Source organism: Nerophis lumbriciformis, linkage group LG12 (assembly GCF_033978685.3).
Source record: "Nerophis lumbriciformis linkage group LG12, RoL_Nlum_v2.1, whole genome shotgun sequence".
Classification (NCBI taxonomy): Eukaryota; Metazoa; Chordata; class Actinopteri; order Syngnathiformes; family Syngnathidae; genus Nerophis; species Nerophis lumbriciformis.
The window spans coordinates 33,134,395-33,148,422 of NC_084559.2; the positions used below are offsets into that span (position 1 = coordinate 33,134,395).

General features: G+C 37.0%; 2 protein-coding genes across 3 annotated transcripts in view; one reads left to right on the top strand and one right to left on the bottom strand.

Annotated features, from left to right (window-relative positions):
* mmab (metabolism of cobalamin associated B) overlaps window positions 1-10,009 on the top strand; it is a 31,126-nt gene extending 21,117 nt beyond the window's left edge. Inside the window, exon 11 of one of the 2 annotated variants that reach the window (XM_061986407.2) lies at window positions 9,638-10,009. In XM_061986407.2, the coding sequence (XP_061842391.1) occupies window positions 9,638-9,683 (46 nt within the window). In that variant the 3' untranslated portion in view covers window positions 9,684-10,009. The remainder of the gene's footprint in view (window positions 1-9,637) is intronic. The other variant, XM_061986408.2, reaches the window with a different exon arrangement.
* ube3b (ubiquitin protein ligase E3B) overlaps window positions 4,834-14,028 on the bottom strand; it is a 30,449-nt gene continuing 21,254 nt past the window's right edge. Inside the window, exons 23-27 of the mRNA XM_061986402.1 lie at window positions 13,746-13,804; window positions 13,490-13,672; window positions 13,231-13,342; window positions 13,061-13,153; window positions 4,834-5,917 (exon numbers count right to left, since the gene is read on the bottom strand). Of these exons, the coding sequence (XP_061842386.1) occupies window positions 5,726-5,917; window positions 13,061-13,153; window positions 13,231-13,342; window positions 13,490-13,672; window positions 13,746-13,804 (639 nt within the window). The 3' untranslated portion in view covers window positions 4,834-5,725. The remainder of the gene's footprint in view (window positions 5,918-13,060; window positions 13,154-13,230; window positions 13,343-13,489; window positions 13,673-13,745; window positions 13,805-14,028) is intronic.

Sequence of the window (14,028 nt, forward strand, 5' to 3'; positions counted from 1 at the left end):
CCCGCGAACAGGTTTTATCCGACCCGCGGTATGAATTTGCTAAGTATAGAAGTTAACCTGGAATTTTAGGATGAAAGAAACAGCTGTTCTAAATGTGTCCAATGGTTGTCACAATAGCAATTCTTTGTATCTTTGTAGATGATGCTACTTAGGGGGAAAATGATCAAATTACATAAATAACATAGTGTAATTTGATTTTGATATATATTTTTTTTTTATCTTGATAGATTGAAAATTAACACCAATGAGTTGACTGATTATCACATAATTTATTCAGAAAATATAAATTAACGACAAATCAAGTATATATACTATTAACCGCAACAGGTAATTGTAAAAAAAACAACAACATAATGATTTATACAATTTCAGAATGTGCTTGTTCTGTTTTTAAACAAAATAAACAATCTGAAGTTGTCTTTATTTTAAGTTATCGTGCCGTGATTTTACCGGTCCGGCCCACTTGGGAGTAGATTTTTCTCCATGTGGCCCCCGATCTAAAATGAGTTTGACACCACTGGTTTATATTATTCATACTATTATTCTTATTATAAATATACATTAAATATATCATATTTCAAAGTATTTTATATTAATATTGATACTATAAAATATATTCTTTATATTAATATTAATAAGATGTATTTATTTCATTTGGAAGGCCAAACGGGACAAAATGTAAATCATGAAATCAATAATTAATTAAATCGTGAAATTATTCAACCATGAGCTAATGAAATCAATAATTAAATAAATTATTAAATACCTAAATTTAATTCTACATTAAACAAATTAATAACACATACAATTATGTATTCAATTAATAACAGATTTAAAACACAATTATGTATTCAATTATAATAATTAACGACACATTTAAGTAATTGTTTAAAGATATATTTAATAATTCAGTTTTGTCTTATTTGGACCTCCAAATAGAACAAAATTAAAAATATGAAATAATGAAATCAAAAATTAATAAATTGTGGATTAATTAAATCAGGGGTGATAAAATCAATAATTAATGAAATTATAAAATAAATAAATGTAATTTTTCATTAAATTGACACATTTGAAAACACAATTATGTATTTAATTTAAATTATAATCAATTAAAGAAAAAATGTTTTCTCCCATTTGGAGGTCCAAATGGGTTAAATTAAAATCGTGAAATAATTAAGTCAATTAATTATTTAAATTGTGAGATAATCAAATTAACAATAAATTAAATAATTAAATGTTTAAATAAATGACACATTTAAAAACACAATCATGTCATTAAATTCCAATTATAATTAATGGCACATTTAAGTAATTGTTTAAAAATGTATTCATTCGTTTCATTTTGTCCCGTTAGACCCTCCAAATGGGACAAAATTAAAATCATGAAATAATGAAATCAATTGTGAAATAATTAAATAATTTAATGTAATCTTACATTAATAAATTAATTCCACATTTAAAAACAATTTTTTATTCAATTTTGATTATAATGAACTACTGTCACATTTGCTTAAATACGTATTTATTTATCTAATTTTGTCCCATCTGGCCCTCCATACAAAATAGACTCAGGGTTCAATGGGAGGAGAGCAAGTAGTTTATTTAATACTGGTGTGCATTATTTAAAGTTACACACACACACACACGCGCTTTGTACACATTTCACTCCATAGTGCAATCAGCTGGAAAGACACTTTTAAGACGATTCAACTCTCACACGAAGAGGGGACAATGTCTCTGATAGTAGAGCCAACATTTATCATTTTCTGTTGACATCATTTAAAATCACACAGATGGGGAAAAGTTAGTAAAATTTATGAGTACGCAAAAAAATAAAAATATTGACTTCATGTTTTGTTGTTTGGTCGCGCCCCCAAGGAAGTTTGCTGATTTCTCCCAGCAAATCAGACTCAAATAATATTGAAACATTACATACTTATTGTAAATATTAAAATGTTACTAAAGTGAAAAGTTATGAGTTTTGGGGGGTACAATTTTGAATTCCTATAAGTATAGTATTGATCACATAAAAAAAATATATATTGGCTGTCAAAAGACAAAGTCGACATTTCAACAATGTACAGTACAGGCCAAAAGTTTGGACACACCTTCTCATTCAATGCATTTTCTTTATTTTCATGACTATTTACATTGAGGATTGTCATTGTTATGTTATGTACTTAATAAAAAAAAAAGGCGAAATAACTGAAAACATGTTTTATATTCTAGTTTCTTGGCATTCAAACTCATCGTGAAGTGAAAACCATTTCAAGTGACTACCTCTTGAAGCTCATCGAGAGAATGCCAAGAGTGTGCAAAGCAGTAATCAGAGCAAAAGGGTGGCTATTTTGAAGAAACTAGAATATAAAACATGTTTTCAGTTATTTCACCTTTTTTGTTAAGTACATAACTCCACATGTATTCATTCCAGGGGCGCCGCTAGGGGTTTGGGGCCCCATGAAAATAATCTTTACAGGGCCCCCAACACAGTGTCATTATTTTTTCTGTATTATAATTTCATCATCATTAGGGGCCTCTCTGGGCCCCCCTCCATCATGGGCCCCTAGAATCCGTCTCCTTTACCCCCCCTTTTCGGCGCCCCTGATTCATTCATAGTTTTTATGCCTTCAGTGACAATCTACAATGTAAATAGTCATGAAAATAAAGAAAACGCATTGAATGAGAAGGTGTGTCCAAACTGTAATGTTTATTTTAAGTAAACAAACCTTTGTGGGTACAATAGTTTGTCAGCAAGGTGGTACTAGGGCTGCAGCCATGGACTATTTTAGTAATCTATCGATCAGATTATTTTGGAATTTTTTTTCCCCCTCTAATAAATGCACATCAACATTTTATCCTATGTGCATTGATAAAAAAAAAAAAATCATAGCTCACGACACGCACACACCAACGCTCTCATGCGCTCTATTGCAGCGGCCGTGCGGAAAAACTATATTTGCGTATATTTAAAGTTCCGGGCACTCCATATGGTCTAAATTTATTCAATTTAATTTGGTTACACTCATTAAAGAATTAATCGAAGCAACAGAAAATAATAGCTTTTTCGTAATCGATTAATCCTTGCAGCCTTAGGTGGTATCCTCAATTGTACCGCTTTTATACAATTAAAATACCTGGGAAACCTGGTAAAAAGTACAAAAATGCTACACTCAGGTACATTTGATGTACCTTGGGGGACAGCGATTCACACACTACTTTTGTGAACCAGTTATAATTGTGTACAGAAGTGTTGCAGTTTTTTATTCAAATTGCTGGTAAGAAACATATTAGTGTTGACCTGTATGACGATACATAATGACAAAATGATCTATACTCATTCATGGCAGGAGATGTTTTTTTTGTTTTTTGCATATTGACAGATTTGGTTGAGTTATTTTATGCTTGCTTTTAAAACCTTAAATCAACGAAAGCTGAAATATTTCAGGTATGTTCTTGACTAAGATGAAACTTAGTCCCCAACGTGAGAAGCTGTTTCTACGTCATTTCCACCCCCCCCAAAAAAGCCAACAAAAATCCAGTCCATGACATCATGATTGGAGGCTTGTTTAAAAGTGGTCGCTCTTCACTACATGGCTTTGAAAGTCCATAGGGAGCATTGTCATTGTCTTTGTTGTTGTTTTGAGTAGATTGTTGTTGTTTTTTGAGAGTAAGCCCAGCCCCCGCTTCTATGGCTTGTTTCCCAGACAAAACATTATTGGTTCCACTTGAAATGTGATAGCAAGGGGAGGATGACGACACATGAGGCACTCAGCGTTATTTAAAAGGTGTGGTTCGCGTTTTACTAGCATGACGTTGAAAACCCCAATCCACATTTCTGGGCTGGACATGACTCCTACAGTGCTTCATTTTTTCCAAATTGTGTTATTTTACAGCCTTATTCCAAAATGGAATAAATTAATTTTTGTCCTCAAAATACACCATAATGACAATGTGAAAAGTTTTTTTTCCACATGTACATAAGTTTTCACAGAATTTGCTCAATACTTTGTTGTTGCACCTTTGAAAGCAATTACAGCCTCAAGTCTTTTTGAATACAATTCCACAAGCTTGGCACACCTCTCTTTGGGCAGTTTCACCCATTCCTTTTTGCAGCACCTCTCAAGCTCCATCAGGTTGGATGGGAATAGTTGGTTTTCATCCAGGATGTCTCTGTACATTGCTGCGTTCATCTTAGTCTAGTCAGGGAGGTGACCAAGAACTCGATGGTCACTCTGTCAGAGCTGTATTCATCTTTCCATCTATCTTGACTATTCTCCCAGTTCCTGCCGCTGAAAAACAACCCCAGAGCATGATGCTGCCACCACCATGCGTCAATGTAGGGATGGTATTGGCCTGATGATGAGCGGTGCCTGGTTTCCTCCAAACATGACGCCTGGCATTCACGCCAAAGAGTTCAATCTTTGTCTCATCAGACCAGATAATTTTGTTTCACATGGTCTGAGAGACTTTTAGATGCCTTTTGGCAAAGTTTTCACTAAGAAATGGCTTCCATCTGGCCACTATACCATACAGGCCTGAGTGGTGGATTGCTGCAGAGATGATTGTCCTTCTGGAAGGTTCTCTTCTCTCCACAGAGGAATGCTCTAGCTCTGACAGAGTGACCATCGGGTTCTTGGTCACCTCCCTAACTAGACTAAGATGAATGCTGTAATGTACAGAGACATCCTGAAAGAAAAAAAACGCTTCCCATTTAATCTGATGGAGCTTGAGAGGTGCTGCAAAGAGGAATGGACGAAACTGCCCAAAGATAGGTGTGTCAAGCTTATGGCATCGTATTCAAAAAGACTTGACGCTGTAATTTCTGCCAAAGGTGCATCAAGAAATTATTGAGCAAAGGCTGTGAATACTTATATACATGTGATTTTTGTTTTGTTTTAATACATTTAAAAAATAAAAAAAAATACATTGTTATTATTTGGTATTGTGTGTAGAAATTTGAGGACAAAAGTGAATTTATTCTATTTTGGAATAAGCCTGTAACATAACAAAATGTGTAAAAAAAAGTGAAGCGCTTGCACTGCATTTAGAAAATAAAATTATGTGCAGAGAGTTTGGTGCTTGACCACAAATAAAGCATATGTTTAAGTACAAAGCATGTTTGTAAAATATTAAAATCAATGTCTTGAAATTGAATAAGATCAACAGCATTTTCCCTAGAAATGGGACGTAGTGTAAGCAACACAGGACGGGTGATGGGTCTTCAACTTGGACAAATCACATTTACCCCGCGGAAAACACTTCAGGACTTGTTCGATATTCTCTCAAGGATGCACGGATACCAAAGTCTAAAAATTGTATTTACCGATGCATCGCTTTGTGTCTAATGGCTTCTTGCATTGTTTCTGTATTGCTTTCCAGTTCACTTCAAGTGGGAGTGTTAGATCGAACAAAAAAAAAAGAAAAGATTCTGTTAAGCCTGAGAAACTGAGACGCTATAAATATGGATTTTATGGAGTTAAATACTACGCATATATTACCTTGGAGTACATGGAGATGACAAAAATGTGATTGTGCTGCAAAATCAGCATCCCTCTCACTTTAAGGGAGATCCTGCAGGTGTTAAAATAAGACAAAAAAAGGAGTAGTTCTTCATGACTCCTCCTTTACTTTGTCGATGTTCTCGGCGAGCAGAACTTTTCACCTGGGTCGAGCCGCTCCGCATATCCATCCTGTGCCCAGGGTCCTTTTTCCCCGACGAGCCTTACGAGAGCTCAAAGCCGGTGTTCATACTGATGGCGTAGCGCAGCTTGTCTCGCAAGATGCTCTTCTTGCTGTAGTTAGGCAGCTTGAGCAGGTTGAAGCACGTAGAGGAAGTGGGCAGTCGGCCGCCAGGCTCCTTCTTGCGGATTGTGAAGAAGCCTCTGAGGACGCTACCCAGGGTATCCCCCGTGTCCTGGCAACGGGGAAATCATAGTTTAAGAACCAAGCTCGGAAGTGAGATCACACGAAAAAGCCGCACATGGACTACAACTCTAAATGATAATAATGATGATCAATTAAGAGTTCAATTACAGCCAGAACACGCTTTAAACATTGCGATTTCACCACATCGCTGATTTTTTAAACCATAGGTGCTCATTACGTCGATCGCGAGCTACCGTGTTGATCACGGAGGGTGTGTCAGTTGATCACCAGCCAGGCATTAAAAAAATACACCTAAAAATTAGCGATCATCAATCTTCACCAAGACGTCACTTTCATCACTTGATTGACATTCGCGGCACCCGAGGGTCTAGTGAGATGACGCTGGCTGCTGCGAGCTCATTATTAAGAAAAAATAACCGACAGGAAGGCGAGAAACACTTTTTATTTCAACAGACTCTCGCGCATACCTGCCGTCAAAACTCTAATGAATGACTTCACAGTTCCTATCTTCACAATAAAAGCGCCGCTTCATCCTGCCTGCGCTAACAAAATAGGAGTCTCAGAAAGCTGGCGTGCACAAGCTAGCAAGCTACGGAGTTTGCCGCCAATGTCCATCCATCCATTTTCTACCGCTTAATTCCTTCGGGGTCGCGGGGAGCGCTGGAGCCTATCTCAGCTACAATCGGGCGGAAGGCGGGGTACACCCTGGACAAGTCGCCACCTCATCACAGTTGCCGCCAATGTATTTCTTGTAAAGTGTATAAAAAGGAGTATGGAAGCTGGACAAATAAGATGCCAAAAACAAACCACTTTCATGTGGTATTAGACAGAAAGGAGGACTTTTTTTCTCCTCCGTTTGAAAATGCGGACGTTATCAGCACTACTGTCTGATTCTAATCAATGCAAGTCATCAGAATCAGGTAATACACCAACTTATATTCTTGTCTTCATGAAAGAAAGGAATCTATATGTGTTAAACATGCTTGTATTATCATTAAACACAAATGTATTTTTCCTAAATAAATAAATATAAATTATACATATGAATAAGGTAGATCCCCCCGACTTGGTCAATTGAAAAGTAGCTCGCCTGCAGAAAAAGTGTGTCCACCCCTGTTTTAAAGCATATTCTATAAAATGTTTGCTCTAAATTCAAGCAAAATGAATGAACTGAAAATATCAACCCTACAGTAGTATTGGCCACTAGATCACGCTTTTCAGTATTTAGGCCACTGATTGTCCCAGCCTCAGGCAGCATTATATTGCATGGAAAGAGTGTAAAGGTCTGGATCAGAGATATTTTTTTATTTCCTTAAATTGGTGAAAATTAGGCTGACATTAAATGGTTGTTGTGTAAAATTTCAAGAAGTATGTGGTGCTTTCTTAAAATATGTAATGAAGACTGATCTCCAATTTGGCCCCAATTGAGACGTGGTTTAATTGTGGATGATTTATGAGTCTTTTGTTTGCTTTTGTGTATTGCTGCACCATGTTGGGGCCATTCGGAAGTGCAGTTGTCTGTGGCTTTATATCAATATTTGTCTGTACTTATTTGACATATATATATCATACTTGCCAACCTTGAGACGTCCGATTTCGGGAGGTGGGGGGTGGGGGGTGTGGTCGGGGTGGGGCGGGGGCGTGGTCGATGTGGGGGCGTGGTCGATGTGGGGGCGTGGTTAGGGGCGTGGCTAAGAGGGGAGGAGTATATTTACAGCTAGAATTCACCAAGTCAAGTATTTCCTATATATATATATATATATACAGTCAAGAAAATAAGTATTTGAACACCCTGCTATTTTGCAAGTTCTCCCACTTCGAAATCATGGAGGGGTCTGAAATGTTCACGGTAGGTGCATGTCCACTGTATGAGAGATAACCTAAAAAGAAAAATCCAGAAATCACAATCTATGATTTTTTAACAATTTTTTCGTGTGATACAGCTGAAAATAAGTATTTGAACACCTGTCCATCAGCTAAAATTCTGACCCTCAAAGACCTGTTAGTCCACCTTTAAAAGTCCTCCTCCACTCCACTGTATAATCCTGAATCAGATGCACCTGTGTGAGGTCGTTACCTGCATAAAGACACCTGTCCACCCCATACAATCAGTAAGACCCAAACATTCAGCATGGTTAAGACCAAAGAGCTGTCCAAAGACACCAGAGACAAAATTGTACAACTCCACAAGGATGGAAAGGGCTACGGAGAAATTGCCAAGCAGCTTGGTGAAAAAAGGTCCACTGTTGGAGCAATTATTAGAAAATGGAAGAAGCTAAACATGACGGTCAATCTCAATCGGAGTGGAGCCCCATGCAAGATATCACCTCGTGGGGTCTCAATGATGCTAAGAAAGGTGAGGAATCAGCCCAGGACTACACGGCAGGACTTAGTCAATGACCTGAAAAGAGCTGGGACCACTGTTTCCATGGTCACTGTTTTTTAATACACTAAGACGTCATGGTTTGAAATCATGCATGGCACGGAAGATTCCCCTGCTTAAACCAGCACATGTTAAGGCCCGTCTTAAGTTTGCCAATGACCATTTGGATGATCCAGAGGAGTCATGGGAGAAAGTTTTGTGGACAGATGAGACCAAAATTGACCTTTTTGGTCATAATTCCACTATGCGTGTTTGGAGGAAGAAGAATGATGCGTACCATCCCAAGAACACCATCCCTACTGTGAAGCATGGGGGTGGTAGCATCATGCTTTGGGGGTGTTTTTCTGCTCATGGGACAGGATGACTGTACTGTATTAAGGAGAGGATGACTGCAGCCATGTATTGTGAGATTTTGGCCAAAAACCTCCTTCCCTCAGTCAGATCATTGAAGATGAGTCATGGCTGGATCTTCCAACATGACAATGACCCAAAGCACACAGCAAGGAAAACCAAGAAGTGGCTTCGTAAGAACCATATCAAGGTTCTGGAGTGGCCTAGCCAGTCTCCAGACCTAAATCCAATTGAAAATCTTTGGAGGGAGCTGAAAGTCTGTGTTACTCAGCGACAGCCCAGAAACCTGACTGATCTAGAGAAGATCTGTGTGGAGGAGTGGGCCAAAATCCCTCCTGCAGTCTGTGCAAACCTGGTGAAGAACTACAGGAAACGTTTGACCTCTGTAATTGCAAACAAAGGCTACTCTACCAAATATTAATGTTGGTGTTCAAATACTTATTTTCAGCTGTATCACACAAATAAATTGTTAAAAAATCTTAGATTTCTCATACAGTGGACATGCACCTGCCATGAAAATTTCAGACCCCTCCATGATTTCTAAGTGGGAGAACTTGCAAAATAGCAGGGTGTTCAAATACTTATTTTCTTGACTGTATATATATATATATATATATAGGAAATACTTGACTTTCAGTGAATTCTAGCTATATATATATTTATTGTATATATATATACATATATATATATATATATATATATATATATATATATATATATATATACATATATATATATATATATATATATATATATATATATATATATATATATATATATACATATATATATATATATACATATATATATATATATATATATATATATATATGCATATATATATATATATTAATAAAATAAATACTTGAATACTTGAATTTCAGTGTTCATTTATTTACACATATACACACACATAACACTCATCTACTCATTGTTGAGTTAAGGGTTGAATTGTCCATCCTTGTTCTATTCTCTGTCACTATTTTTCTAACCATGCTGAACACCCTTTCGCAGGTACCCAGAAAGGTTTCGAGTACCACCAAAAAAACTGAATCTCTGAAGACAGTATAAAAATCTGTGTTAAAGGTGTACAAATACTGTTTGTATAATAAGCATGCTATTGTTTACAAATGAGGGTTAAGAGTTCAGTACTAAAAAAAAAAGAAAAAAGAATGTGGCTTAAGTACAGTTTTTTAATTGAGCTGCTGCATTTTTTGGTTGGGTTGTTTATTTATTTTCAGTAACTTCTACATTCCTAAAAGGGGAGTAATGTAATAGAGTGATCTATGTTTGTCTGTTGCCATCTCCTGGTGAATGTTGGCTATAGCGTACTGGGGTTACTTTTTGGTTAGCCAACGATTTACGTGGTCTTGCGCACCTGACATCAAGTGTGTGAGTCTGTTCTGAAGTCTACAGTAAAGAGACGTACTTCATCACCTCACCTGGTTATTGCCTCCAACTCAATATATTACAACAACATTGCTGTTTACGGCAGACAAACTGCTTTACGGTAGAATAAAACATGACTGCTGTGGTTGTGTGTTGTTACCGCGCTGGGAGGACGTTAATGAAACTGCCTAACAATAAACCCACGTAAGAAACCAAGAACTCGCCCTCGATCATTCTACAGTTATAACGTGTTTGGGCAGGCATGCTGTTTATATTGTGGGAAAGTGGACGTGAATACAGGCTGTCGACACGTCACTCAGGTCCGCATGGAGCTGGAGGGGGCGTGGCTTCCAGCTCCGCCTGAATTTCGGGAGAGTTTCGGGAGGAAATTTGTCCCGGGAGGTTTTCGGGAGAGGCGCTGAATTTCGGGAGTCTCCCGGAAAATCCGGGAGGGTTGGCAAGTACGATATATATATGTATTTTTTGGGGGGTGGGGAGAAAAAGAACATCTGATTTCTCTTGTATTGTTTTTCTGTTAACTGTCAAAAAATTTCAATAAACACATGTTTTGTTTTGTTTTAAGTGTAAAAGTGTCTAAAAGGGTGTTATTTCATGTCTAGGTCTCTCATGATGTTGAAAATGTTATTTAAAAGGTAGAACAACAGTTTTTTATGCTCTAGCTTTGAAAATATTAGATTTTTGATGAATAATTGATACTTTTTAGAAATCACAGTTATAATAAAAACAAACGAGGGATTACTGTACTTCAGTAGAAAAATACAAATAAATATTACACCATCATTGCAACCTTTGGAAGTGAATTTAAAACCGCAATGTATGGTCGTAGAGTAGAGATAGGATTTATGGATCTTGAGGAACGGTTTCTTTCAAAGAGGCGTTCAAAAAACTGGCTTGTTATTAGAGTTGTTTTTTTTAATCAAGGAAACAATCACTGGTAGAAGTTATAATATAATATGTGGATCAGAATAGTTTTAATTTCAACCAATATCACTCTACTGGTGAGAATCATGCAGAAATATTGACTTTAGTTATATTTTTCTTGTATTTTCATTGTAATTTACATTCCACACGGTGGTGGTGTCATTTTCCAGTGCTACGAAAGGGACATCATTATTTTTAAAATTTTACCTCACCTAAAAAGGGATTTTTTTAACAATACATTAAAAAAAATGCACATATAATAAGTGAGAATTAAATGTATATATGTACAGTACAGGCCAAAAGTTTGGACACACCTTCTCATTCAATGTCTTTTCTTTATTTTCATGACTATTTACATTGTAGATTGTCACTGAAGGCATCAAAACTATGAATGAACACATGTGGAGTTATGTACTTAACAAAAAAAGGTGAAATAACTGAAAACATGTTTTATATTCTAGTTTCTTCTAAATAGCCACCCTTTGCTCTGATTACTGCTTTGCACACTCTTGGCATTCTCTCGATGAGCTTCAAGAGGTAGTCACCTGAAATGGTTTTCACTTCACAGGTGTGCCTTATCGGGGTTGATTAGTGGAATTTCTTGCTTTATCAATGGGGTTGGGACCATCAGTTGTGTTGTGAATTAGAAGGTGTGTCCAAACTTTTGGCCTGTACTGTAAATAAAACGTATAAATGAAACGAGAATAAAAAGTAGAACATGATGAAAATGTAAATACAAAATTGTATTACCCTACCTGGTTTGTGTACGCTTGAACTATTTTACATATCCACAACAAAACGATGAACCAGAAAAGTTCATCTGAATAATGCAACGTTTTTTATGACTCATTTTCTTCCATTTTTCCAGTCACATGGCACACACATGCAGTGTGGGCAATTCATTAAAAAACGGCTCCCAAACGAACGGCCTCGCAAATGCTAATCAGTTTTCGTCATTCACTTTATATAGACTTTCAAAAGACTCGATTCATTCGCAAACATCTCATCTCTATTGTAGACAACTAGAGTGTATCCTCAAATTGTTTATGACACAGAAACTTTACATCCTGAAAGTGTTCATCAAACAAATAATCTCTGCAGAGAGTCGGTGGCCACCGTGAGAGTGCTCACGTTCGAACAAGCCGTGATAATAGTGTTTTGAGATAAGAGCTGTCCCTCAACTAATTGTTATGTTTTAAGTTGCAAGTAAAAATTTGAGTCACAAGCATCTCAGCCGTTAGTTGGTATAGCGACTGTCACAGTGAACCCAATTATATCCGCCCAAAACATCTGGTCTTACTCGCCAGCATTAGCTTACTAACAAAGTTTTGTTGTACTTGTGCAATGACAATAAAGACCTATCCTAACCTATCCTTACAGATAGAAATTGCATAACTTTGTTTTTCCAACCAAGGGAAGAAAGAGAGTGAGTGTGAAGGACAGTGCTGAGAAGATGCGGATGATATTCATTGAATTATAGAAAGAAATCATCAAAAACATGACCGAGCGCATAGTCGACTTGGTGAAGCAGTTCCAGCGCATCGTTGCTAGCCTGCAACATACTGAAGGAGAATGCATCGATCACCAGCCAAGAATAATAAGATAGTATCTTAACAGCAGACATTTATACATGAAAATATTAAGAAGCTGCTGATGGTGTGTTTGACAAAGAAGCACTGTAAGGAGATACCGTAGAAGTCTACTCTCTAAGGTAAATGTTTTACATTATTATTACATTACCGGTACTTCATCATTCGTTCATAACTACTGTAGTTGTTAGTAGTACATTCTATTTTATTTCTACAATATTTATTATCTGAAAGTTTGTTTTTATTTTAAAAGGTATGTTACGTGTTCAAATTGTGCTGTATTGGGGGAGCAAGGCACCAATTAAATTGATTTCAATTGGCGACATTGATTTGAGATACAAGTGTTTTGAGTTAAGAGCTCTGTCACAGAACCAATTAAGCTTGTAAGTTGAGGTACTACGGTGCTTTAATTTATTTATGAGGAAAAACAATTGAATTTTAACATATCCTAAATCACAGCACATCAGACAGTATGTGAGAGTACTGTAGTTTTTGGAGCATTAAGCATCAGTCTTACCTGATCGTCTGACACTTCCACACAACGTATTGAAAAAGGTGGCTTGAGGTAGGCAAACCCTAGGAGAGGAGGTCTTGAGCAGCTGGTGACAAACTGTGAAATCGGATAAGTTAAAAGCGTGCAAAAAATAAATACATTTTTTAAAAAGTTGGAAAAAGAGAAGAGCCTACTTTAAGGAACATTGCCCTCTCCTCAGCAGTAAAGTCACTGGACAGAATGTCCCACAGCCAGATGATGACACGATGGCTGCTGTGAAAACCTCCATAATAGACTGTGTGCTTCCTAAATGTACACACACAGCAAGACAACTTAAGTTCCACTATTTACATACAAAGAAACTAAAGCAAAGCCTATCATTCAAAACTTTCCGACATATAGGTTGAGGATATCGCTTTAAAAAATGAGGGACAGGATAGCCGAGACACATACTTAAGGTCGTCCAAGTCAATCTCAGCATTGTCTCCTGAGACAAGACGCTGGACCTCGGGTGTAGAAAACATGTGCAGCCATTCTGGGTTAATGATACTACGAAAGCCCCTGATGAAAGCCGCAGTTTGCTCCTTAATCTGTGTGTGCATCCGGAAGTGAGCCATGAGGTGGATGTAGCTGATCCTTCGGAGAGAAGGAATCAAACAAATGTCAACAAAACAAGTTCTTCACATTTTAGAAACTTGGATTAACATACTTGTTTTCATTGGTGACTTGCATGGTCTTTCCTCCGGGTATCAGCTCATGACAAACTAGCTATATGGAAACACACAGTCATTTATTTTGGGAGAGGTGTTTAAGAACACAGTAATTGACCAATATTTTCTGACATAAACGGTTGTAAACAAAGAAGACGCTGCTGGTGCCTAATTTCGGTGCTAATTGGATGGAGACTCATGCATCAAGAGCCCTATTCTCCCATGAGCTTAAGTGAAAAAAAACTGCGTAATTGCGCAGATTCTGGCTGCGCAGTATTTTGT